The sequence below is a fragment of the Lolium perenne genome, chromosome 3 (assembly GCF_019359855.2).
Source record: "Lolium perenne isolate Kyuss_39 chromosome 3, Kyuss_2.0, whole genome shotgun sequence".
Lineage (NCBI taxonomy): Eukaryota > Viridiplantae > Streptophyta > Magnoliopsida > Poales > Poaceae > Lolium > Lolium perenne.
This window is the reverse complement of record NC_067246.2, coordinates 22,769,034-22,794,951: the sequence shown is the minus strand read 5'-3', so window position 1 is coordinate 22,794,951 and position 25,918 is coordinate 22,769,034. Positions and strand designations below refer to the sequence as shown.

Sequence of the window (25,918 nt, the reverse complement as noted above, 5' to 3'; positions counted from 1 at the left end):
TAACATCACACATATCAAGACATTTTGATGACATGACATGCCAATAAATGAAGAAAGAGAGTGAGGTGGTAACTAGCTATGTTATCATAACATCACACATCTCAAAGCAAAATGAGTCTACAACATAATTAATGACACATTGCATGACACCACATCTAAGTTACTACCCACTATGGAGATAGTAACCTAGACTAGTAACATGACATATACTCCCTCCTTCCCAAGGATTAAGGCGTAATTTTTTTTCTGGTTTTTAGCCAAGGCTTAAGGCGCAGGGTGTGCTATGCTCCATTTCCCCCAGAACTGCCCCTCCTTGCCGTTAACACTCACCAAAATATCGGGACGGCAGCAACACTGCTATTGGCCATGCATGGCGCATGCCAAGAGATTAGCAGAAAATTAGGAGAGAAATTAATGGGGAGTAGTTATTGTGGACCAGCTATTGGCTGTACATGCGGGAGAAATAAAAGGAATGCAAGCGGGAGAGAGAAACGAGGAGGTAGTTAATTGCACAGAGAGAAAATAGAGGAAGTACATGCGTGCATGCAGGGGCAAGCAGGGAAAGATGTCAATTTTTTCTCTCCACCGATCGTTGCCTAGATAATTGCGCTGAGATTTATACGCCCTAAGCCTTGGCAAGGAGGGAGTATGTTACTAGCCTAAGTTACTCTCCACTATGAGCAGCCTTATGATACTCCCATTGTGGGTAGTCTAACCCAGCCTTTATCACTCATCGAGGGTAGTTATCTAGTAATAGCTTTTTGTTTTTGAGTAACCGGCAGTTCATTAAGCAAGAGAATATGCCCATCGGCCGGCCGTCCAATAGAAAAGGCTGATGTGTTCCACCTGCTTTTTTTAGGGAAATGTGATAAACCTGATGATGTCTGCCTTCTAGATGCAAACGTCGACGTTCTTCCGATCCAGAAGGATGTCAAGAAAGAAATCGTTCGTGTTGACAGTGCAAAAACATGAGTTAATTCAGAGGAGCGGGTCGGCCAAGCCCTAGTTAAGCGCAAAACTCTTTGTTTAGAACGGCGGTAGCTTCTGCTGGTTACCAATGTTGAGGTGGAGAATGGTATTTTCAGGTCCCAAACCAGACAAGGAAGTGTGCAGGCCGTGCCAGTTCGATCTAATCCATGCGAGAATGCAAGTTGTTGTCTTTCTTTCTCTTTGCTTTTTAACATGGGCCGTGCTACACCGAGGTCGACCTCGTTTCTGCTTAACGCGAGGTCAGTCTGACATTACCAAAAATAGCAACGCGTGGGGACCAGGCTTTCCCAAATTAGAAAGAAGTAAAAGCGCGCGGGAGCCATAGGAGCGTTGCATTAAAGCCGTGGGAGCGCAACGCCCGGTGGTCCAGAACATACCTGCTACCCATCCGATCCCATATTCTTCCTATTACTTTTTTGAGAATTCGGCAGGTGAGCTGCTCGATATATTAATAGAAGAAGATTTGGCTCAGTTAATCAGGGAAACCGGGCCCAAAAACCATACAGAGTGGCCGAGTTTATGAGGAAAACCGGCCGAAAAAACCGCACAATAGTCGGGGCCTCAACGCCCACACGAAACGAGACCACCGACGACCAATCACACACCACCAAACCCGGAGCCGCTGCTCCGACGTCCCCTGCTCGGAGGCGAGCCGCAACGCCGCACGGCGTGGACGACCTGTAGCCCAAGCTACCAAGGCGACCACCCGCAGACCACGAACGCCGCGCCAAAAGGTCCGGGGCCGCCGCCCGACTCTGCGACCACACCGACCACCCCGTCGCGTAGGCCGGGCCGACGAGCTCGCTACCCACGTAGCACGAACACGCCACCCATGCCTTGCAAGACCATGACCACACCCCATGGAGTCATCGCTGCAAGACCATCCGAGGCCGCCGCCTCGGCGCACGTCAACCGTCCGGGGCCGCCGCCCCGGCAACCACCACCCTCGGTGACAAGGCAACCAAGCACAACCACCGCACATCTACCACACCACGAGGACTATGGACTCCAAAAGCGGCGCCTTCAAGAAGGTAACGGCACAGTGTGTCGCCGCCGCCCGCTCCAAGGAGCAGAGGTTTTCACCCGGAGAACGCAAGAAACTCGCGACAGCGGGAGACCAAGCTCCCCGATGAAGCCCTCAACAGGGAAAACGGTACCCAAGGGCACCGCCAACATCGGCACCGAATGGTGCGAAGCTTTCGCCTGGAGTGTCAACGCTGTCGAAAGGACCAACGTAGGCCCTGGCAGAAGAGGTGGCCCGCCGAGCAGGGTACCTTGACGCCGTCCACCAAACATCCAACACTCGCCGGAGAAACGCAAACCGGCCAGGCCGCTGCACGTAACCGGCCGCCGGCTGCCAAGCCGCCGGTAGCCCAGGCAGCGACGACGTCGCCCTGGACACCGCGGGAGGCCCCGGCAACGACAGACGAAACGGCGCACACCGGGAGAGCTGGGAGCGGCGCACGAGCCACGCCCTCCGTGCCCAGATCGAGCCCGGCGGGCCGGATCGGCCCTCCCACGGATCGCGCCAAGGCCGGGCGTCGCCGGACGGCGAGCTGCAGGAAGCTACAGCGAAGGCCGAAGCGGGCGAAGCCACGGCGAGGGGCGCAGCAGGGGCGGAGGACGGCGACGACCTCCGTGGTCCGGCATGGCGTCCTCCCTCCGAGACGGGCCATGCGGGATCCCGAGAGGCCTAGATCCTCGCCGCCCCCTTCATCGGCGGCGGGCGGCTTAGCCGCCGGCGACCTCGGGAGGCGACGAGGGAGAGGGCGGGGAGGCTAGGTGGCGGCGGTGGGGGGCGCGGGTTTGGCTCCCCCGTCGCCTGGAGGAGGCGACCGAGGGAGCGGGATACGTGTGTTTTGGTTTGATGACAGCCTATTCTTCCTATTACTGAAAATCAGATCCCGATCCAGTTACATCCAGATCTCAAATCGAGCTAGCAGTAGAAGAACAGCAGGGAGAATACATAGCTGTTACATCTGGATCTCAATCGGAGAGAAGGAGGTGAAGAACAGAAGAAAGAACACAGAGATGTTACATCTGCATCTCACCCGGTCAAAAAACGGATAAGAACAACGAAAAAGATAAGAGATAAGTTCGAGCTGTTACATCAAAATCCTAAAAACTATACCTCCTCCAGCGGAGCCTGTAAGCTTTTTCCCCACGCAGCTTCTTCTGTAACTATCATCTTTCTTTTCTTGTGTATGATACATGCATGGTAAAACCTTGACATACTAAATCGTGCTTGTCTGTGCTACATCTACTTTTACTGCATACAAACATGAGCATGCATGTACATCTAATTTGAAGTCACATCCTATCTAAGATGGAACGTTTACTATAAAGTAACAAGGTGTTGTAGATTTAGGTTACAGTATATGAAGAGTACATGAAGAAAAACATCTAGTAGTATGAGATCAAGGTTACAATAGATGAATAGTAACATCTAAGAAAGAGTAACATGTAGTAAAACAAATGAGGCATGCATGATTGGTAAATACGACATGAGCCAAAAAAAAGTTACAGTAGAGTAAAAGTGAATTATATACAAGCGATGGAACATGTCTAGTTTAGTAGGTGTAACCTAAGATTATCTTCAGAAGCAATGGAACATATGTAGGACATCTTGAATTATATGCAACAGGATGTAAACAAAACATGATCGGAGGCAATGCTGGAAAAACTATTAACAGCATATGAGGCTCCTTGTGCAACGGACTGAAACATTGAAGTTATGCTCATGCATGCAAAAGTAAGCAACATTTGTCTTCGACCATAGTTCCATATTACTAACATCCAGGAACAACATTTTACATAGTGCAACAGATTTCGAGACGAACATAGTTCAGAAAGTTTGCGAAAGGCATGACATCTAGAACAAGAAAGTACTCTCGATCACATCCGCTACAAATAAGCATGTATATTGTATAACTTTACTTCATCTTACTTCATTCCCTTTGATGAGATCGACTTTCGAAGATTCTTCCTACCTTTTAGTCGCACTCACTTTTCTTGGATGGAAGTGTGCCTTTCATCTGTTAAAAAACATGAATTAAACACCATTAGTTCTGATATAATGCCAATAAACATGCTTGGAATATGATTGTGTCACATCCTACTATTTGTTGTCATGATTAGTGTTTTATTTATCCTAGAGATTAAGTTACTTTCTTTTTACTGATGCAGGTCAAATACTAATCTATAAAAATGCCAAAGGCAAGGGCTTTTTTTTTGAGAGAGAAAAGGCAAGGGCTTTTGAGTATTCGTTTAGTGGCATTGATTCGAATGCAGCACCCGAAGAAGGCAATTCGGCTGGACACTCTGGTAGTCGGTCAGCAGATGCAGGCGAGGGCACTTCAGGTGGACACTCTAGTAGGGAGTTCTGAAATCCAAGGACACATCCTAAGGGTTTATATCCTTCAAGCTCACATTCAACATTGACACTATAGCTAGCCTAAGACAACACGAGGCCAAGCATTCTCGCGAAGAGTCCTGCTATATATGGGCTGCACTGAAGCGTCGAAGACCACATGCGAATATGAAATCTCTAGGGCATATGCATCTAACAATTGCTAGGAGCTGGGTTTCACGCGAGCTTGTTTATGACATGTAATTGGAGCAGAAACCATGGTCTTGAGTATGTGCAACACATGGAAAATGCCCGCAGGATCGGAACAGAAAGGGACACAGACTAGTAAGACACCAGAAACTGGTCCAGATTGTAGCCTAAGGTAGTCCAACACGAAGTGAGAAACCACAGGCCTCCTAGACTCTTCAATGGACGCCATACTGTTTTTCAGTCTGAGAAAATTAATTAGTGTGATGTCTTTGAAAATTGAGCTACTACATCCATATAAATCAAGTATCTACTTGGGGTACACATCCAGTAGGTGGATGATTTAATTTTACTAGTGAATTTTTGATTCAGTAACTAGATTAGATGTCATCCATACATTCTGCAAAATAAGCTTTCATTTTATCTGGGAGCACAGTGGTAGGAAAAACATTCATGTACTCAAGGATTTCAAACATGAATAAAAACTAAGATAAATTAAAAAAGGGCCACTTCAGTACCAGTGATTTTCCGTACACTTCCAGAGCGCTGTGCGGCTGTGCCTCAACCCCCAACATTCACCGTCCCTCCCAGAACCGACGCCAGCAACTCAATCAAAGGGAAATAAGCTCATGTTTTCAGCCAGACACCAAACGCCTTCAGTCATGGGAAAATTTTGCACGGCCACTACGGCAGAGCTCTGCCGCTCCCACCGCCGCGGGAAAGGGAGGAGAGCCGCGCCAGCGGCGTGCACTGGAAAACGGCCTTGACGCCCCTTTCGGCCCACACCGACTGCTCCTCCGACGGGTCGCTCCAACCCCAACAACAACTCCCTTCAGCGGAACTTCATACGCCAGCTTCTGCTTCCTTCGACAACCCTTTCCGACCCCTGAATACATCCGTTTTACTTGCCAGTTATAGCTAGGAGCCAGGCAACAATCCACATCACAATTTTTTTTCAGGGAGAAAACACACGGAGCAGAACACGGTTCAGTTAACAAAAAGCAATGCAGTTCAGTAGCAAAACATGAGTTCAGTTCAGCAGAATAGCAGCAGTTCTGCACAACAAGAAGATTACAAGGCTATTCGCAAAAAAGAAGATTACAAGGCTGTAAATAACACAAACACACTATAAATTGAGTTTAGAAAACAACGACACTTCAGTTCAGTTTAGCAAACATCAAGCAAAAAAGGAAAACCTGGGGCATACATTACAATGACAGATTGTACACGTGAAACCGAACAATTGAGGCAACCAGAAAAATAGCACACACATGACTTTAGTATAAGTGCATCATTCTAGTGAAGACATTTCTAGTAATGGTGTACTTTTAACACAACTTCCCTGAAGGCATTTCCGTTGGAAAGGCATGTTAAGTGTCAATTGCTCAATCTTCATTAATTTTCGACAGTACAAAATACTTGACAATCGACAACTATCAAATCACGGCCCAGATTTCTCCATGGGAGTAGTAACAGAAGAAAGGTATGGTACCTGCTGGAGTCTGAATACGTGTCGAGTCATTCAGCTGTTGGATGCTGTTGGCCGTTCATCTTCTATAGATGGTGGATACTACGGGGCAAGGCGCGCCGTTCCTGGATCTCTATCCGTTGTTGGCCCCTCAGAATGTAATCTTGTCCACAACAATTAGTTTTTTCAAGGTCTTTATGTCATAGGCCAAAATCTTTGGAAGCTCGCTGTGGGGTTGGTGTGCTCTCTGAAATTCAGATTGTCAATGTAGTAAACCTGTACATACAGAAAAATCATTATCCTGTGACCACTTCTCATTGTATCAACTAATGATAAATGTGCAGATAATTACAGGGAAAAATAAGCTGCATCATGGAGAATTGACCTGAAGTGGTAAAAATAGAAAAAGTGACATCAGAAAAATTAGCTTCCATCTAGGAAGCTACAACTGACATCTTCCATCACTAAAATAGAAAGCTAGCTTCCATCTAGCAGGTGGGAAAATAATCTGCATGTAACGATTTACGCGAAAAGGTCTCCATCTTGTTTGCATCGAGAAAGTTTATATCACAGAAACTAGTGATCCAGCAAAAAAGGATAACTTACCAAATCTAGATAACAAAATCAAATGGCTTGTTGAGAAGTTCAATCTATGCATCATCTATATACCATCCTTCAGTAGAACAGACCTATGTACTATCCTTGAAGAGATAACATTCTACTGATGGCACCACGCAAATAAGAAAAGATGTAGCACGCACCAGGGTTGCACTGAAAAAATATAACTAGTGTCATCTATGAACAAATCCTTGTGAGTTAACTTGTCCGTTACATCAAGAAATACTCATACTACAACCTACATCAATACCAAAATCACATCGCCATAAAACTCCCATATAGTTTTACAAAGAAAAAACACTATGTTACAGCTGAAAACATCCTAGAACAGGCAATTACATTGCATTGGATGTAGTCACCGGGGGATGTAGCCGGAGGCGGGGAGATGAAGCCGGCCCCGCGTGGATGTAGCTGACGCCGCGTGGAAGAAGCCGGCTCCATGCGGATGTAGCCAGCGCCGCGACGATGCAGCCGGCGCCGCCGCTAGGGAGCAGCCGTCGCCGCCGCGAGGAAGCAGCCGGCGCAGCGGGGACGTAGCCGGCGCCACGTGGAAGAAGCCGTCGGCGCTAGGGAGCAGCCGGTGCCACGTGGAAGAAGACACCACCACAGTAATGTAATCGACGCCGCAACGATGTAGCCGGTGCCACATGGAAGAAGAAGCCGCCGCCGATGTGAAGCAGCAACCACCGTGGGGAAGCCGCCACCTCGAAGATTCAGCCGGCGCGGCAAGGATGTAACAGGCGCCGACGACCAGCACCGTTCAATCTCCACTGGGTCTGCGAATCGGCGGAGCAAATCGAAGCAATCGGAAGAGGAGGCGAAATGGGGAAAAAGTCTCCCTCCGACGAGACACTATTTTTAGATGGACGAGACAATATGTGCTACGGGTACTCTCCTGGTTACAACCTGTGCGCTGGGGCCAAGCGAACAAGACGCACCGCTCTCCGCTAGTCGTCGGATCGCGATCCCGCGGCCAGGAAGCTTGACCTCGCTGTAAGGACAGAACAAGGTCAACCGAGAGTTAGAAATTGCGTTTTAACTTTCCCTTTACACTTTGTCGTGGGGTTTTTCTCCGCGTGTTTCTTGCATGGATCGCCGAGTATCTACTGTCATATCGGTTTGACCTCTGCTCTTTCATCAGATGAGATAAGAAAGCAGACGTTATGGGTCGAATGATAATAAGATCAGCAGGTCCTGACAATTCAGATTCAAGAGAAACGTGACATTCCTTGATGGAATCATGTATGATTAAGCAGACGGGCGACCCTCCCTTCAAGAAAAAAAAAAGGCCTTGAATTGCATTTTTTCACGGGCCTTGTACTAATGGGCTTTAAACTGTGTCGCGACAGCTGAGCCCATGCAATAGAAATTTCCTACTGCTATGTTTTTTTTTCAAAATGGAGTGACCACTAATTATATTGAACACCCTCACAAAAATAGTTATATTGAAACTAGTTATGTAAAGTCGGGCATATTTTAACACCTAGTTTGGCAATCTATTCTCATTTCGGAAGTCGATTGTTTTAGTGCTACCATGTGCATGTGTCCTTCTTTATCTGAAACATCAAGAGGTTATCTCTTATAAAAGGTTTCTTTCAATATCCTATAGCACTAATAACATCCAATTGACCATTTGCAAAGAACACATGTTTTTTGTTTGTACTCCTTCGTCACATCCACACTATTTTGGTGCTGTTGAACACGGAGTTAAGATATCGTTGTACATGCACATAGTTGTTTGTGTTAGCAAACTCCATATTAATGACGAACATGTATACATACGTGTTTCCCTTTGGATTCTTCGTGCGCACATTCTAAGTTTTGTCTATTATTTTCCTACCTAGCAATGTCACGACCAGCCACATCTGCGAGCTCAACTTTATTCTATGTACATCTTCTTCCATAGTTGCTTGGTTCTCTTCTATTGCAGCGATGGAAATGCGCTAGCCCAAAAATTGCGATAAGAGAGGAAGAGGAGTGCGTCAACACGATAACAAACACGTGGAGCGTAAACTATGTTGTGCCACTGTTGCACGTGTTCCTTTTCATGGTCCATGCACTAATGGACTCTAGGGTTCCGTGGTGCCAGCCCAGCCTACACCCTAAAAATATCCTACCATCGAGCTGGTCCCTAAGGAGATGGGATGTTTACCAGTGGCTAGCTATTTCCCGTGATATATTTCTAGCCCATTTCTCGTGCACGTCAATGTAGGAATCTCTTTCCATTTTCGGAAAGCCGCAGTAGTCGGGACGGCGCGATGGAATGGAGATCCCTAGCATGTGGCCCAACAGGCTCACCAAATATCTTGAGATGGCTACGTAGCCACAGTAATCAGCAGGACATGATGAACACACAGAGCCAGGACAGTAATCGGCCAAACATATTCGCTAGGAAAAATGGTTTTTCTTTGTACTCCTTTGTCACATCCACACTATTTTCGTGGGGTTGAACAAAGTTAACAAATCATTGTAGATTCCCATAGTTGTTTGTGTACGAAAAGTCCATACTAACGGGAGTGGTGTTTTGGAACATGAGAGCATATGCTCCCTCTATTTTGAAATGCATCTTACACATATTTTGAATTTCAAGAAAATTTAAACCAAAAATTCGCATGTAAATCTTCTCGTGCTACACGCTTACAAAGTTGTTTCATAAAAAATCGACTTATCATGTGACGTGTGTAAAAAAGACAAAACTCAGTGCTAAAAATAATGTTTTTCACAAGATAAGTTTTCTGTTTTTTTATATAGACCACAAAAAATATTAGTTTTTCGTGAAACTTGACGAACGAACATATATTATGAAGATGTACTTGTAAAAAATTTTGTTAAAATTTTTCGACATTTTGAAATATGATTTTTTGGTAGAGGGTGCATACGCACCCGGAAGCCGAATTGAATTTCCGCATACTAATGACAAGCATGTATACATGTGTGTTTGCCTTTGCTTTTTTCCGTGCGCACAATCAATGTTTTGTCTATTTACTAAAAGACTACATTTGTGCCATGAAGGTTCTACAATAAATACTTCAATATTCCTAAAGACAAATGGTACTACCATATTCTAGAGGCAGAATATTTCTATAGAGTGCTATGTGAAAAACATGTCTTGTATCATAGATTTTGATGCTTGACACCCGGTGCCAATCCAACGACCACCAAGATAACCTGCAAACTATGAGAAGCTTAGATGCCCATGAGAGTTTCATGATTCGATATACGGCTCAAAAGTGACATACAAGCGTGTTGCTAATGTGATGCTTAGTTTGCATCTCCGTTTTCCCACAACATAAAGTCACTAACAGCTGACAAGTTGGAGTTTAATAAATATTTCAAAATTACAGTTTCCATGGTTTCAGCCCGTGTGTCAGACGAATCCATTATAAACAACCACATAGAAAAATGATAACTTTCCGTAATCATGACTAGGCAATAGTTTTCCTCAATGTGACTTTTTAGTTCCTAATATAAGTACAATGTTGAAGCATTGAAGAGGAGATTGTCGTGTATGTTGATACGATTCATCATGATTTAATCTTGTAATTTGTGTATTTAGGTATTTATAGGGGAGAAGAGCTACACCTTCCATTATTTTCCGCCATCTACGACCACAGCTACATCTGGTGCAAATACGAAGATATAGTTCTCTCCTGGGACCAAACAAAGAAATGTGGATTTAGAGGGAGAAATGTTTGTGCATGTCAATATGTCAAATTCAGTCACAGGACTCACGGAATGGTTTGAAGCAGTCAAACCTATGACTTATGAGGAAATTACTCATCGTATTGTCAATGAAGATATAGGCCGGTGTTTAGTTGACTCACAAGTTTGTTTTTCTACCTATACAACACCGATAATAATTTTACAGTATTGGGAACAAACTTTCGTCTCCGTCTGATTTTCACTCTCAATATCATTCTCCTCATTTTCTCTAGCTGAATTCCCGATATCGATAGTTTCCTTGATTTTCAATCAAAAGTTCCCTTCCTTTCGAGAATACTGCGTATATAGTGTTGAGCGCGCCGCTCTCTTGTTTCACTCACAATTACGTAGTTGACTGAGAAATTTCGTCATTTCCAAAAGTGCACTTCGGTTTTTCACTTGCTCGGGAGTATCCCGACCGAAGGGAGTGAAATTGGTGCCTGCTCTTTCTCTCAAAATTGCATCAAAGAAGAGAGAGAGAGAGAGAGAGAGAGAGAGAGAGAAAAGATGGATCCTCCTCATTTTCTCTAGTCGCCACCGTCTCTAAAATCCTCCACATTTTCAACTCAATTGGTGTCGACTACTACATGCCAAGCTCGTGACACCGTCAATTTGGGTTTCCCACTTTAAGGGCAGCCCCCGCGCAATTGTTTTGACCCCTATTGTTTGCCAGCGCACTATAAAAAAACATTTTTCTCGTCGCGCGTGCTCTTGGTGCATAATGTTGGGAACAAAACTATAGGTACAGTAGGGAATGCTTCCAGGTATCAAACTTGACCAGGAGAAGAAGAAAACGACGTCAAGTCCCTCCCTGTAGTGCAAGTTGCGGTTAATACAAGACATCCTTTTCTTTTCCCTCTTTCGTCTATAAATTACCTTCTGGTATGAAGATATAGGTGCTGAGTTGAATCACTGACGAGTTTGTTTTTGTACATATACAACATCGATCATACTTTTAGATATTTCTGGTAAATTTTCGTCTCTCTCCCTCATTTCACTCTCAATATTGTTCTCCTTATTTTCAAGTGAACTGGTGTCGATGGCTATATGCCAAGCTCCTGACGCCCTCAATCAGGGTTTGTACGATTTAAGATCAGCGCCATGTAATCTTTTTAGACCCCCATTGTTTAGTAGTCCATGAAAAAGAGATTTTTCTCAAGCTATAGCGTGTATCCACCACCGGGATATTTTATGATTTGCCACACTTTTCTTTAAAGTGTCTATTATTTGCCACATGACCACTACCTGTTAGTGACACATAAAATAATAAATGATAGAAGTGCAAAGAAAAGTGTGACAAATTATAAAATCCCACCACCATACGAGCTAGCAAGCGCAGCCTTTCCAGAAAAAACTGTAGGTACGATAGAAAATGCTTTCTAGTCTCAAACTAGACGAAGAGAAGAAGAAAATGACGGGAAGTCCCTGTAGTGCAGACAATGAGACTTGCAAGCTATTTAGTCCCATCTAATCCGCGCTACTTTTCCAATTTGTGGCTAATACAAGACAACCTTTCTTTTCTCTCCCGCTTCTATACATTTCATTTCTCTCTTTGTGGCATGTTCCCTACATGGATTGTGGATTATATACTAGTATCATGTCTGTCTAACCTCTTTTGGCACACGGAATAGCAGACATGATATCGGTCAATAACCAAGGTTCCGTGCATATTAGAGGTAAATATGTGTTGTTCCTGGTGGAATCAGAGATGCGGGCCTAAGATGATGTGCCACCCTTGGGGCAGCTCCTAGCTAACGGTTGGATGCATCGGGGAAGCGCGTCGACGCCCGCACAAAGACTAGAATGGGCCATGGCTTATCATCCTAATAGCATGGCCATTTTCCTCCCCCACCTTCTTCTTCCACATGATGACCATCGTTGACCCCTCCCCCTCCCTCTCCCTCCTCCACCGCAGCCCACCAGCGGTTTGCCTCCGTCCCCGGTCTCCCTCTAAATCCCGCCCCATAGGTCCATTATTTCCTACCTAGCAATGTCACGGCCAGCCACATCTGCGAGCTCGACTTTATTCTATGTACATCTTCTTCCATACTTGCTTGGTTCTCTTCAATCTATCGCAACGATGGAAATGCGCTAGCCCAGAAATTGCGATAAGAGAGGAAGAGGAGTGCGTCAACGCGATAACAGACACGTGGAGCGTAAACTATGTTGTGCCAGTGTTGCACGTGTTCCTTTTCATGGTCCATGCACCAATGGACTCTAGGGTTCCGTGGTGCCAGCCCAGCCCACACCCCATAACTATCCTACCATCGAGCTGGTCCCTAAGGAGATGGGCTGTTTTATCAGTGGCTAGCTATTTCCCGTGATATATTTCTAGCCCATTTCTCGTGCGCGTCAACGTAGGAATCTCTTTCCATTTTCGGAAAGTCGCAGTAGTCGGCACGGCGCGATGCAATGGAGATCCCTAGCATGTGGCCCAACAGGCTCACCAAATATCTTGCGATGACTACGTAGCCACAGTAGTCGGCAGGGCATGATGAACACACAGAGCCAGGACAGTAATCGTCCAAGACATATTCGCTAGGAAAACTAGTTTCTCTTTGTACTCTTTTGTCACATCCACACTATTTTCGTGGGGTTGAACAAAGTTAACAAATCGTTGTAGATTCCCATAGTTGTTTGTGTAAGAAAATTCCATACTAATGACAAGCATGTATACATGTGTGTTTGCCTTTGCTTTTTTCCGTGCGCACAATCAATGTTTTGTCTATTTACAAGAAGGCTACATTTGTGCCATGAAGGTTCTACAATAAATACTTCAATATTCCTAAAGACAGATGGTACTACCATATTCTAGAGGCAGAATATTTCTATAGAGTGCTATGTGAAAAACATGTCTTGTATCATAGATTTTGATGCTTGACACCTGGTGCCAATCCAACGACCACCAAGATAACCTACAAACTATGAGAAGCTTAGATGCCCATGAGAGTTTCATGATTCGATATACGGTAGTTATCTCAAAAGTGACATACAAGTGTGTTGCTAGTGTGATTGCTTAGTTTGCATCTCTGTTTCCCCCAACATAAAGTCACTAACAGCTGACAAGTTGGAGTTTAATAAATCTTTAAAAATTACAGTTTCCATGGTTTTAGCCCGTGTGTCAGACAAAGCCATTATAAACAACCACATAGAAAAATGATAACTTTCCGTAATCATGACTAGGCAATAGTTTTCCTCAATGTGACTTTTTAGTTCCTAATAAGTACAATGTTGAAGCATTGAAGAGGAGAATGGCGTGTATGTTGATATGATTCATCATAATTTAATCTTGTAATTTGTGTATTTAGGTATTTATAGGGGAGAAGAGCTACACCTTCCATTATTTTCCGCCATCTACGACCACAGCTACATATGGTGCAAATACGAAGATATAGTTCTCTCCTCGGACCAAACAAAGAAATGTGGATTTAGAGGGAGAAATGTTTGTGCATGTCAATATGTCAAATTCAGTCACAGGACTCACGGAATGGTTTGAAGCAGTCAAACCTATGACTTATGAGAAAACTACTCATCGTATTGGCAATGAAGATATAGGCCGGTGTTTAGTTGACTCACAAGTTTGTTTTTCTACCTATACAACACCGATAATAATTTTAGGGTATTGGGAACAAACTTTCGTCTCCCTCTGATTTTCACTCTCAATATCATTCTCCTCATTTTCTCTAGCTGAATTCCTGATATCGATAGTTTCCTTGATTTTCAATCAAAAGTTCCCTTCCTTTCGAGAATACTACGTATATAGTGTTGAGCGCGCCGCTCTCTTGTTTCACTCACAATTCCGTAGTTGACTGAGAAATTTCGTCATTTCCAAAAGTGCACTTCGTTTTTCACTGGCTCGGGAGTATCCCGACCGAAGGGAGTGAAATTGGTGCCTGCTCTTTCTCTCAAAATTGCATCAAAGAAGAGAGAGAGAAGATGGATCCTCCTCATTTTCTCTAGTCACCACCGTCTCTAAAATCCTCCACATTTTCAACTCAATTGGTGTCGACTACTACATGCCAAGCTCATGACACCGTCAATTTGGGTTCCCCACTTTAAGGGCAGCCCCCGCGCAATCGTTTTGATCCCTATTGTTTGCCAGCGCACTATAAAAAACATTTTTCTCGTCGCGCGTGCTCTTGGTGCATAATGTTGGGAACAAAACTGTAGGTACAATAGGAAATGCTTCCAGGTATCAAACTAGACCAAGAGAAGAAGAAAACGACGTGAAGTCCCTGTGGTGCAAGTTGCGGTTAATACAAGACATCCTTTTCTTTTCCCTCTTGCGATCTATAAATTACCTTCTCCTCTTTCTGGTATGTTTCCTACATGGATTTGTTTTTTAGATGTACATGAAAGCATCTCCAGCCGCATCCCCAAAGCGTCCCCCAAAGGGATTTGGGGCGCGCCGGACAAAAAAAAGGTTCCAGCCGCGTCCCCCAAAGCCCATTTTTGTCCGGCGCGCCCCGATACGGTGTCCGGCGCCCCGAGCCCGTCCCCGTCCCACATGGGACGCACCGGGCACGCCGGACACAACGAAAAGCGAGGCGAAGCGACGCGGACCCGACGCGTCAGCAGCTTGGAAGCCTAAAACCCCGTCGCCTACCTTTGGTCAAGCGACGTTAATGGCGTCCCTGTTTTCCCAGGCGACGCAGGGACGCGTCTCGTCGTGCATGGCCGCGTGGCCGTCCGCGTCGGCGTTATTGCGTGCAACCGCCCGCTGCCGCCGCTGTTTAAAGATGCCCTGCAGTTCTCACCGCTCACAAACCTTCTCGTCGTCGCCGCCTTCCCCCTCCCAGATCTTGTCCGGTCCGCTCCAAAAATGTCGAGCTCATCCTCCCGCAAGATCGCCGCGGCGAACGGCTTCGGCCGTGGCAGCCTCACCGTGTCGGAGGCGTGGGCGCTGAACAACGCCCGGTATCCAGTCCCGCCGGACATGCGGCTGCCAAGCAGCGGTGGCTGGAAGATGGCCGTGAATGGCATTGGCGTTCCGCCGCCGCCGAAGCCGCGCACGGACCAATGGAGGGACGCCATCAAGGCCCGTCGGGCTCAACTCACCGCCGAGAAGCGGTTGGATCCGACGTGGGCGGCCAACGACAACGACGCCTGGTGGACGACGTACTTCAAGGCGAAGTACGACGTCGAGATGCACAGCGCCGACGGGCTCGTCGGCGGCCCCAACAGCTGGAACAAGGACGGCCGCACCCTGTTCTGGGGCGTTCCGGGGCGCACCCTCGAGAACGTCATCCGCGGCATCCGCAACGGCGCTCCGAGGTTGGAGATGCCGTCGTCACCGCCGCCGTCTCCTCAATGGCAGCCGTCGTCCTCCTCGCACTCTTCTTCCTCAGGACCGGCGCGATCGACGCCATCCTCGTCGTACAGGTCGGCGCCCTACACCGTCCCCAAACGGGAGGTGAAGGAGGAGCCGGCGACGCCTGTCAACACGAGGCGTGGCGGAAGCGACAGCGGCAGCCGGCGGCAGCAAGGGAGGCGCGGCGACGCCCTCCTCATCCCGAAGCCGGAGGTGAAGGAGGAGCCGGAGGAACCGTCACAGGCGGCGCTGCTAGCGGAGTACGAGCGGCAGCAGCGGCTTATCGCCAGCAGCGACGACCCCGAGGACTGCCCAGGTCTGCGGGCGACGTTCTTGGCGTCCATGAACGACAAGGACGCCTGGAGGGGCAACCTCGACGCGGCGATCGCCTTGTCCATCCGCGATTCTGGCAAGCCGCTGGTGGACCTCACCGACGACGGCGAGGCATGACCAAGCGGCTTGGTGAAGGACGAGCCCGTCGACGAGCGCGTCAAGCAGGAGGTCGTCACCGACGAGATGTACAACTTCCAGCAGTACTACGATGCCTCCGGCCGCCGCAAGTGGTTGTAGATTAGGTTTAGTTTAAATTTAGTCAAATTTCGTTCGAATCTATGTAAGTTTGGACGAATCTTAATCGAATCTCGTTAAGTTTAAAATTTCCAAAATTTTATTTAGGGGACGCGACTGGGGAGCGATGTCCCCCAAACGCGGCACGAACGAAACACGTCCCCCAAACACTCAATCCGGCGCGATTTGGAGGACGCTCTTGAGAACGCGGCTGGAGATGCTCTGAACCTCTTAGTATCCTGTCCGTTAGACCTCTCTTTATTTTAGATGCGTTTGACCTCTCTTGGCACACGGAAAAGCAGACGGGCGCGGTGGGTCAACTTACATCTGGCGTGGTGCCAGTCCAGCCCACGCCACGGAACTACCGTACCATCCAGCTGGGCCGGAAGAAGATGGGCTGTTTTGTGGGTGCCCGCCTATTTCCCGTGAGATACTTCCGGCCCATTCGCTCGTGCAACGTTAACGTCGGGTACGTCGTTTCCATTTTCGGAAAGCCACAGTAGTAGTCGGCAGGGGCGGCACGACGAACGCAAAGCCACGGAGCTCGTCCCCAGCATAGCATGTGGCCGGCCGGCAGGCTCACCAAATATCTTGCGGAGGCCACGTAGCCAGACACAGTAGTCGGCAGGGCATGATGAACACGGAGATCGAGGCACGGGAGGTCCGTAGAGCAATCGCATGTGGCCGGACAGATTCGCGAAAACATCCTCCCAACGCCGGGAAAAAAAGAACGGGTCGACATGCTGTAGAGTGTACTAGTCTATCTTCTCCCGTGGCTGGTCCGACTAGGTGGCGATCGGGGCCGACAAGGCCAGTGGCGTGCTGGACCGCGCGCCGCCCAAGTTGCGTTGCACGCCGCGCGCGCCAGCCAAACATCGGGAGGACACAACAAAACCGAACAGACAAATCCGAGATCCTCTTCGGACAGAGTGGCACATCCCGTTCGGTTCGATCCGGCGCGCCGCACGCAACTCAACGCATCGCAAGCGTACAAGAAAAGTAGTGCCAGCTACGGCCGCCGCCCACTTGCTCTTGCTTGCGGCCAGGGAGAGCCACCGAAATGCAGCAGTTGCGGATCGATCCGGCCAGTTCGGTTGCCGTATTCTCGGAGGCGATTTGCACAAAAATAACCCAAAACTGAAAGAAAAGCACAGACTAACCCTCCGGCGAAACTATTTCACCAATCTAACCCTTTTGTGTGGCGCCCCTTCCACGGGCGCCACACATGCCCATGTGGCTCCCCACCTGCCGGCGCCACTGACCCAGCCGACGTGGCCCCCTCGTCCGAGCCGGTGCGCCCTTCCGTCGTGGCAGCATGTGTGGCGCCCCTGCCAACGGCGCCACACATGCACTTGTAATCCCCCCGAGCATACTGTGAGACAATTCCTCTGGGACTTAGCCATTTTGCGAGGCTCGATGTGTGGCGCCGACTCCACTGGCGCCACACTAGCATATGTGGCGCCGATGCCACGGGCGCCACACATAGAGGCTCGCGAAAACGGCTAAGGACTTATCGTCCGGAGCCCCCTGGATGTTTTCGACCCAATGTTGATATAAGTTGGCATGTGTGGCGCCGATGCCACGGGCGCCACACAAGCACTTGTGGCGCCAGTTGGAAGGGCGCCACACATTGACTTTTGTTAAAAACATGAAAAATCCTATCCAACGCCAACCGTAACGAGTACAACATCGCACACACCAACTAGCAATTACATCACATACCCATATAACACTACATAGGACACATTGGAGCACGTAGATTCAAACAACAAGTAGCATTACGGCATCATGGTTCGACATGACATAGGGTTCACAAATCGATACTTATGAATATAGAGTTCACAACAACTCGTGGGCACATCCTAGTAGCGTCCTCGACGTGCCGTCCTCGCGGGCTGCTTCCGGACGGCCATCCTCTTCGTCCGCTGCCGTGGCTGCTCCTCGCTTCCCGCTGCTCTCTCGCTGCTTCCTCGCTCCTCGCTCCTCCTCCTCCTCCTCCTCATCCTCCTCCTCCTCTCGAAGAGAACGGCTCGTCGTTCCTCATCCTCGACATATCCGATCTCCGCCGCGCCCCTCATCCTCCTCAGTGACAACCTTCTTTCCTCGGCTGACATAATCTTCCGGAGTGTACCGGTTTGGACCCTTGCCCCTTGGCTTCAACTGGTAAGCTGACCGTGCGGCTTGCTTGGAGGTACGCTTTGGAAGTATGGCTTGACTCAGAATTAGCTCGTCCTCAGGAATCTTCACAGACACGAACACATGAGATTACAAAGTTGAAATTAGTAAGAACATGTTTGACAGCAACAAAATAGTCCATACCTCCCGCTCTTCTGAAGAGGAAGATGTAGCGATTTCGGCTTCCCGGCAACCTAGCAAGCTGGCTAACCGCCGCATCTTTCGTGCAGTGTTCTGCGTCATCCCGTTCATGGTTACAAATCCACCACATCATAGTATCGTACATTCAAAGTTGGTGATCATACCTTAATGAAATACCGCAACGGTCGGACAGGCTTGTCATCTCTCCCGCTCTGCTCCCACATAACCTCGCACTCCTCAGCTGTTTTTTCGATCTCCTTCCGCTGTGACAATAGAATACCACGAAGTTCAGCTCGGAAGCAATAGAAGTCGATCTCCCTCTGCGAGCAAATCTGTCGTGCTGGCTTTGCCCAACCTCATCGAACTGGATGGGGTCGTCCAAGATCTCCTCAGGATACGCGTGCTTAACTAACTCGATACGCGTGTTCTCATGGAACCACTCGAGGTAGTTGTTGAAAGCGGCGAAGTTGTGAGGCACAATCTGCTCAGGGCCAGCATTCCGTGCCGCTTCCAAACACTGTTGGAACGCTGCGATGTGGCCGCTATGATGGATCGCCAATTTGTGATCTTCCTCTGCCGCCGCCTATCAAGCCTGCAAGAATCAACAAGTTAGTTTGTACATCTTCTATCAAGAATCTTCCATCGCATGATTCCGAAGTTTACCTATGAAGCGCCTTGTCCGTGTCTTGCCACACCGGTGGGCACTCTGATACTGACCCAAACTGTCTCATCACTCTTTGCGGCTGGTGGTGTTCAACAAGCCACATGCATATGAGTGGGCAGCGCATACGCCAGAACCGCGCCTCCTCCGTGCACTTGTGGTTGAGGTCAGTCATCGACGCGCCAATACGGTAGTAGCTACCATATGGCTCCCATTCCACCTGCAGCATACAAACATCTCAGAATTTAGAACATGCCAGTAGAATCAATGAAAACTAGGATTGCAAAAGAGTGATCGGTTACCTGCTCAGCGGTAAGAGTGTCCAACTCCGCAGTGTACTGCATGTACATGATCTTTGGATCGCCCGACATCTCCGAGACATTGTCCCAAAGGTATGCCCAAGTGGGCTCCCGATCGGAGAGTGAGGGTAATGAGGCCATGGCCTCTCGTTGAGTACCCTAGGCCGCCCAACCGATAGGCGGTCCCGGCTCCATACGGAAAGTAGGAGCATGCATCCACCAATACCGCCGCTCCCAGTCCTGCTCCCGATTCTGCGACAAGCTTCGTCCAATCGCGCATGTAAGACATTTGGTTAGTACTTTGTCTAGCACACTACTATAGGAAAATAGTACATAGAGCAAATCATCACCTCGCCGGTAGAGGTAGGCAAGTGCCGCTGTTCCCCAACTCCAACGGTTATCCAACACCGTTAGCGCCTTCAGCCAACACCAATGGGCCAGCTTCCCCCCACTGTCAGGAAAGAGAGTCCTCGAAATCATGTACCATAAGTACACGCGGGCGTACGTCCTCCGAGTGTCCTCGTCGGCCTCTTCCGGCATTCTCCAAAGTTAGTCCCGATCCATTCGAAAGACGCGCCGGCGGGAGCTCTCTTCTTTGGATCTGCTGGCGGCGGAGGAGCCCCGCCAATAAGCACCTCCATCTGCTTTGGCGCCACCCATCGAAGGCGTGTTCATACACGGTGGCTCGCCCCGAATAGGTAGTCCAAGGATCATGGAAACATCCTGGAGAGTAGGGGCCATCTCGCCGGCCCTCAAGTGGAAGGTGTGAGTCTCCGGCCTCCACCGGTCGACAAGGGCGGTGAGTGCCGAGGGGTTCATGAGTGGCCCCCCACGGCTTACAAGGGATATGAACGGGAGAAGACCGGTAGGCCGGATGAACTCCGTGTACCTCTCGTCATACGGTATATCCGATGTGCCATGGTAACGAATCTTCAAAGGTTGAAGATCCGTTCCCTTCTCCGTCATATGAACAGCCCGGTGCAACCTGTCGTACTCTTCATCCGTAAGCCACACCATCCTACATGTATGAGCAACACATACATGAGAATATATCCAAATAAGCCATCACACATACATTCCTAACAAATATGAGTTATTCCATCAAGAATACATGAGAATATATCTAACTTTCGAATCACCTATACATCACACATACATGAGAGTTCATATCCAAATACATGCTCCAATTTTGCCTTTCACCACATACATACATAAGGTTCCATACATACACACATACAAATATTTGGATCAAGAATACATGAGTTATTCCATCACAAATAATAGGCATATGTAGCAAATTTGAATGCATTTGCTAGGCAAATATTAGACATTTCAACACATGCATACATAGGATTTCAACACATACATGTAAAATTTCATTCAACACATCTAGGGTTCCTACATATCTAGGGTTCCTACATATCTAGGGTTCCTACACATACACATTCAACACATACATAGCCATTTCAAATCTAGTTTCCATGTCTAGGGTTCATGTGCAAATCTAGCAAGATCTATGAAATTAGTGGATGAATGTGAGGGATTCGAAGGGGATTACCTTGAGGAATGGATGGGGAAGAGATTGGCCGGTCAGATCTGACGAATTTGTGGCCGATTTGTTGGGGGAGAGAGGGAGGGAGGAGGAGGAACCGCCGGCCGCCTTGGGGGAGAGAGGGAGGTCGTCCAAGAAACAGAGAAGAAGATGGTCGGGCTGGGCGCGGGCGCGGGCGCCACACTTAAGTGGATGTGTGGCGCCCGTGGCATCGGCGCCACACATGCTAGTGTGGCGCCCGTGGCATCGGCGCCACACATCGAGCCTCGCAAAACGGCTAAGTCCCAGACGTTCCGGAGCCCCTGGATGTTTTGGACCGAAAACATGATATAAGTTGGCACGTGTGGCGCCGTTGGGAGGGGCGCCACACATGCTGCCACGTCGGATGGCGCACCCGGCTCGGCGGCGAGGGGGCCACGTCGAGCTGAGTCGATGGCGCCGTGAGGGAGCCACATGGGCATATGTGGCGCCCGTGGGAGGGGCGCCACACAAAAGGGTTAGATTGGTGAAATAGTTTCGCCGGAGGGTCAGTCTGTGCTTTTCTTTCAGTTTTGGGTTATTTTTGTGCAAATCGCCATTCTCGGATGGATTTGCCGACACCCATGTCGGCCCCTTAAAATACTAGTAGTTCGCTTTGATGACGGGATACGACCGGTACGTGTACCCGTACAGCGGAGGGAATATCACGATGGATTTGTACAGCTGCAGGTTCTTGTAGTAGCCCAGCTGTACGCGTCGGACGATCTTGTGTAGTTACACGATCCTTAATTTGGCCGATCTTCATCACTGTGTCGGCATGCGGTTCGCGCGAGCACATGCACCGACCGACGCACGCCCTTGCAGAGTCTCCACGGCACGTGACCCATGATCGGATCGACGGGCATCAGCTACGTGCACATGCTGTGCATATTTTTCTCAGCTCCTCACGGAGGCAGAACGTGAGTTACGTGACAGGTCCAGAAGTCTCTCTTGTTCCGACGGCGTATGTATGCCACGCTAGACAGACAGTAGCTTGCGAAATTCTACTTTACGAGCCATGTGTTGATCGCCAAGTTTACCGGCAGGAGTACAACAGCGATGTGTGCCCGGTGACAGCACGCGCGATCGAGTCCACATCGCGAGGAGCCGACGGCCTGCCCGTCCCGGTGCACCGCACGCAGCGGCCGCAGGCGGCAAAGCGGCTGCATGTGTCTTCGGCGGCGGCGGTGAGCGGGCCAGTCCATATCCAGCCAGCCATGTTCGAGCCCGGCCCAGCGCCCAACCAGACCCGAACCCGGGTGGCTGGCTGGGACTACAAAAGGGCCGCAAAGCCCAAGCCACACCTCGTATCCCCCACACCCCCCACCACTCTCACTCTACTCATCCTCTTCCTCGCCGCCTCCCTCCCCATCGAACCAGCGCTGCAGGGCGCCGCCATGAAGCGAACCAGGGCGCAGAACCCCAAGCTCCAGGACCCGCAGGACCCCTCCTCCGCCGCCGCCAACCCCACCACCACCCTGAACCCCAAGCCGCAGCGCAAGGCCAAGCAGCCGAGGCAGCCCAAGGCGGCCGCCACGGGCGGCAAGAAGACCTCCTCCGCCGCGGCCGCGACCCGCGAGGCTGCCGCGGCTGCTACCGCCGCCTGCGCCTCTGCGGCATCCGTCGAAGAGGAGATGGCGCCCGTCGTCCCCGAACATGGAGTATGTGAAGCGATGGACAGAGAGCAAATTTTTGGAAGCATTGGGAACATGGAGTATATTACGAAGATGAAAATCATGAGTAGGGTTACGAACTACTGAATGACCAATGTGGGAAATATTCATACCTTGCCCATTGGCAGTGTTGACCTTGTCATGTCCTTTGTAGGCGTCCCGGAGAGTCAAATTGTTAAGCTCTCCTGTGATGTGGTGGGTAGCTCCAGTGTCCTGGTACCAGTTGGTGTCCACACCATAGGCGGCATGAACTTCTTTCTCACTATAATCATCATCATTAGCATAGCGAGACCAGCAATCCTTTGCATAGTGCCCCTCCTTGTTGCATATTTGGCACGTGGCATCAACCCAGGGGGTAGTCCTGCGCCGTCCACGCCCGCGGCCGCGCCCTCCTCCGGGTGGTCCACGGCCTGCACCACGCCCCTGTTGGAAGGGACGATCATCACGCCGCGAGTCACGGCGGTTGTCTTGGCGATCCCCACGAAACCGGCCATTGTTGTTGTTGTAGTTTGCATTGCCGTCGTTGCGGGAGCGCCACTGACGAGAAACAGCATTGGCTGAGGACTCAAACTCAGGAGGAGAGGGTTCAGCCAGAAGAATCTGTCGCTGATCATAGGCATGAAGCTGCGAGTAGAGGCGGCTGAGGGTGATGGGACCTGTTGCCACGCCAAGGGCAGCAACAAGAGCATTGTAGTCCTTGCCTAGGCCGGCAAGGATGTAGGACACCAATTGCCTATCTTGAAGAGGGTGGCCAGCCGCAACCAGTTCGTCGGCGAAACCCTGCATCTTGGCTAAAAACTCGGAGGTGGTCATCTGCAGCTTTTTTGTATTGGCAAGAGCAACAAGGAGATTATCAACTTTGGCTTCAGATTGTGCAGCAAACATCTCTTCAACAGCAGCCCAAACACCATGAGCCGACTCGATGCGATGTACGTGCGGAAGAACTTCCAGGGACAGGGACTGCAGAAGATAGGAGAGCACGAATTGATCGCGGGAGAGCTAGTCCGCGTACTCTGGATTGGCTTTCATCTTGGCAGGAGCGCCGGTGTCTTTGTCTGCGGGCACGTCAACCACCTGAGACGGTGGAGCAGACTCGACGCCGGTCAGGAGACCGAGCTGCTGAGCACCGCGGATGGCGGGCAACACCTGGGACCGCCAGATTGGATAGTTGTCACGCGTGAGCTGCGTGCGCGGAGGCTGGCCGAGATTGATCGGCAGCGCGGAAGAAGAGGAGGACGCCATGGTCGATGACGACGGCTGCGTCGTGGAGCTTGCGATCTAGGGTTTGATCGGTTATCGGCGGAAAAGGCGGCTCTGATACCATGTAAAACATAATATTGTGATCAGGTAAAATCTACTCGGATAGTCCGAGCTCTGTATTCACGTGTATATATATAGGAGGATTACAGGGTTTAAGTCGGTTACATCAGGAGTCCTATTCGTATACAAAACAATCTCTAACAAGCACATGCACCGACGAACATGCGCCCTTCTCGGCGCCCACCTTCCAGAGTCTACATGGCACGTGACCCATGATCGGATCGACGGGCTGCGGCTACGTGCACATGCCGTCTCAGCTCCTCACGCAGGCAGAACGTGAGTTACGTGACAGTTCCCATCATCTCTCAAGTAGGCACGAGAACACAACGACAAGTCTCTCTCGTTCCGACGGTGCATGTCACGCTAGAGAGACACTACTAGTACCTTGTGAAATTCTACTTTACGAGCCATGTGTTGATCGACAAGTTTACCGGCAGGAGTACAACGGCGACGTGTTGCCCGTGACAGCTCCACATCGCGAGCCGACGGCCTGCTCGGCGGCGGCGGCGACCGGGCCAGTCCATCCATTCAGCCACGTTCGAGCCCGGCCCAGACCCGAACCCCACCTCCCCGGGTGGCTGGCTGGGACTACAAAACGGCCGCAAAGCCCAAGCCACACCTCGTATCCCCCACTCCCCCACCACTCTCACTCTACTCATCCTCTTCCTCGCCGCCTCCCTCCCCATCGAACCAGCGCTGCAGGGCGGCGCCATGAAGCGAACCAGGGCGCACAACCCCAAGTTCCAGGACCCGCAGGACCCCTCCTCCGCCGCCGCCTTGGCCACCACCACCCCGACCACCAAGCAGCAGCGCAAGGCAAAGCAGCCGAGGCAGCCCAAGGCGGCCGCCACGGGCGGCAAGAAGACCTCCTCCGCCGCCGCAGCGCGCGAGGCTGCCGCGGCTGCTACCGCCGCCTGCGCCTCCGCGGCGTCCGTCGAACCGGAGATGGCGCCCGTCGTCCCCGACGTCTGCGGCGGCGGAGGAGTACACGAGGCGGCGGCGGGCGGCCTGCCGGCGGACTGGGACGAGATGGACGGCGCCAACGTCTCGCCCTGGTGGACCTTCGGGGTCGAGGACGAGAAGCTGCTCGGCTGGTTCCCCTTCGTCGAGGAGGACTTCGGCGGCGGGAGCCAGTACCACGCCGGCCTAGGCGGCGCCCGCGAGCCCGAACCGGCCGGGTTCGACGACGACATCTGGAGGATCCACCAAATCTACGAGATCCCGAGCTACGCTGCCAAGTGAGCCGATTGACAACGCGTCTACCAATGTGTCGGCACAAGTTAGATTAGCGGGGCAGCTGCTGGTTGCTTCGCATCTTGCTCGGGCAGTACAGGAAGGGAATGGGGAACCCACTAATCCAGGCTTAATTCATCATGTAGGGGAGTCTGTAGCCACTAGCAGTTTTAACGCGATGTTTATGCAAAGTTGCAACCAAATGTTGGTACATGAGGGGAAGGGGGATGGAGAACCGACTAATCGACCTTGTAGCTACTAGTTTTAACGCCATGTTTATGCAAAGCTGCAGCGAAATGCTATTCCAGGCGCTCATCAGCGACTCTCCGATGGTTCTCTCTGTTCGGTGTGTCAAATCTGTGGCTCGTTCATCTCGAGGTCACCCAATTTACCTTCTCAACTGGTTTCTGCACTCTGCAGCAATGCAGGCGCTGCTTGATCATCAATTCATCATACAGATATGGATTTATGCGTTTCTGCCTAATTGCCCGGCACTCCACCTGGCTTACGCAAACAGTGGGCTCGCGCTGCAAGATTCTGCTTGTAATTAGGAAGTGCATTTCCATTCCTGCAAGTGGCAAAGCAATTCGGCACCGCCTCCCTAAAAAAAAGGCCGTTCGGCATTGCCCTGTTT

The 25,918-nt window shown here is 50.0% G+C and overlaps 1 protein-coding gene and 2 long non-coding RNA genes across 4 annotated transcripts; 1 reads left to right on the top strand and 2 right to left on the bottom strand.

The window, feature by feature from the left end:
* Nucleotides 1-2,890: 2,890 nt before the first annotated feature.
* Nucleotides 2,891-7,618, bottom strand: LOC127340925 (uncharacterized). Of its 2 annotated transcripts, none has more exons than XR_011754676.1 (4): nucleotides 6,400-7,618; nucleotides 6,039-6,290; nucleotides 5,065-5,432; nucleotides 2,891-4,025 (listed from the first exon to the last, which is right to left on the bottom strand). It is a non-coding gene; the product is annotated as an uncharacterized lncRNA (long non-coding RNA). The 2 variants fall into 2 exon arrangements; XR_007875023.2 differs by having other exon boundaries at nucleotides 6,972-7,618.
* Nucleotides 7,619-18,289: 10,671 nt separating this feature from the next.
* LOC139837491 (uncharacterized) lies at nucleotides 18,290-18,792 on the bottom strand. The gene is made up of 3 exons (XR_011753970.1): nucleotides 18,693-18,792; nucleotides 18,532-18,621; nucleotides 18,290-18,453 (listed from the first exon to the last, which is right to left on the bottom strand). It is a non-coding gene; the product is annotated as an uncharacterized lncRNA (long non-coding RNA).
* Nucleotides 18,793-24,660: 5,868 nt separating this feature from the next.
* LOC127340924 (uncharacterized) lies at nucleotides 24,661-25,552 on the top strand. Its single transcript, XM_051366696.2, has one exon. The coding sequence runs from the start codon at nucleotides 24,763-24,765 to the stop codon at nucleotides 25,291-25,293; it is 531 nt and encodes a 176-aa protein (XP_051222656.1). The 5' UTR covers nucleotides 24,661-24,762; the 3' UTR covers nucleotides 25,294-25,552.
* Nucleotides 25,553-25,918: the final 366 nt, after the last annotated feature.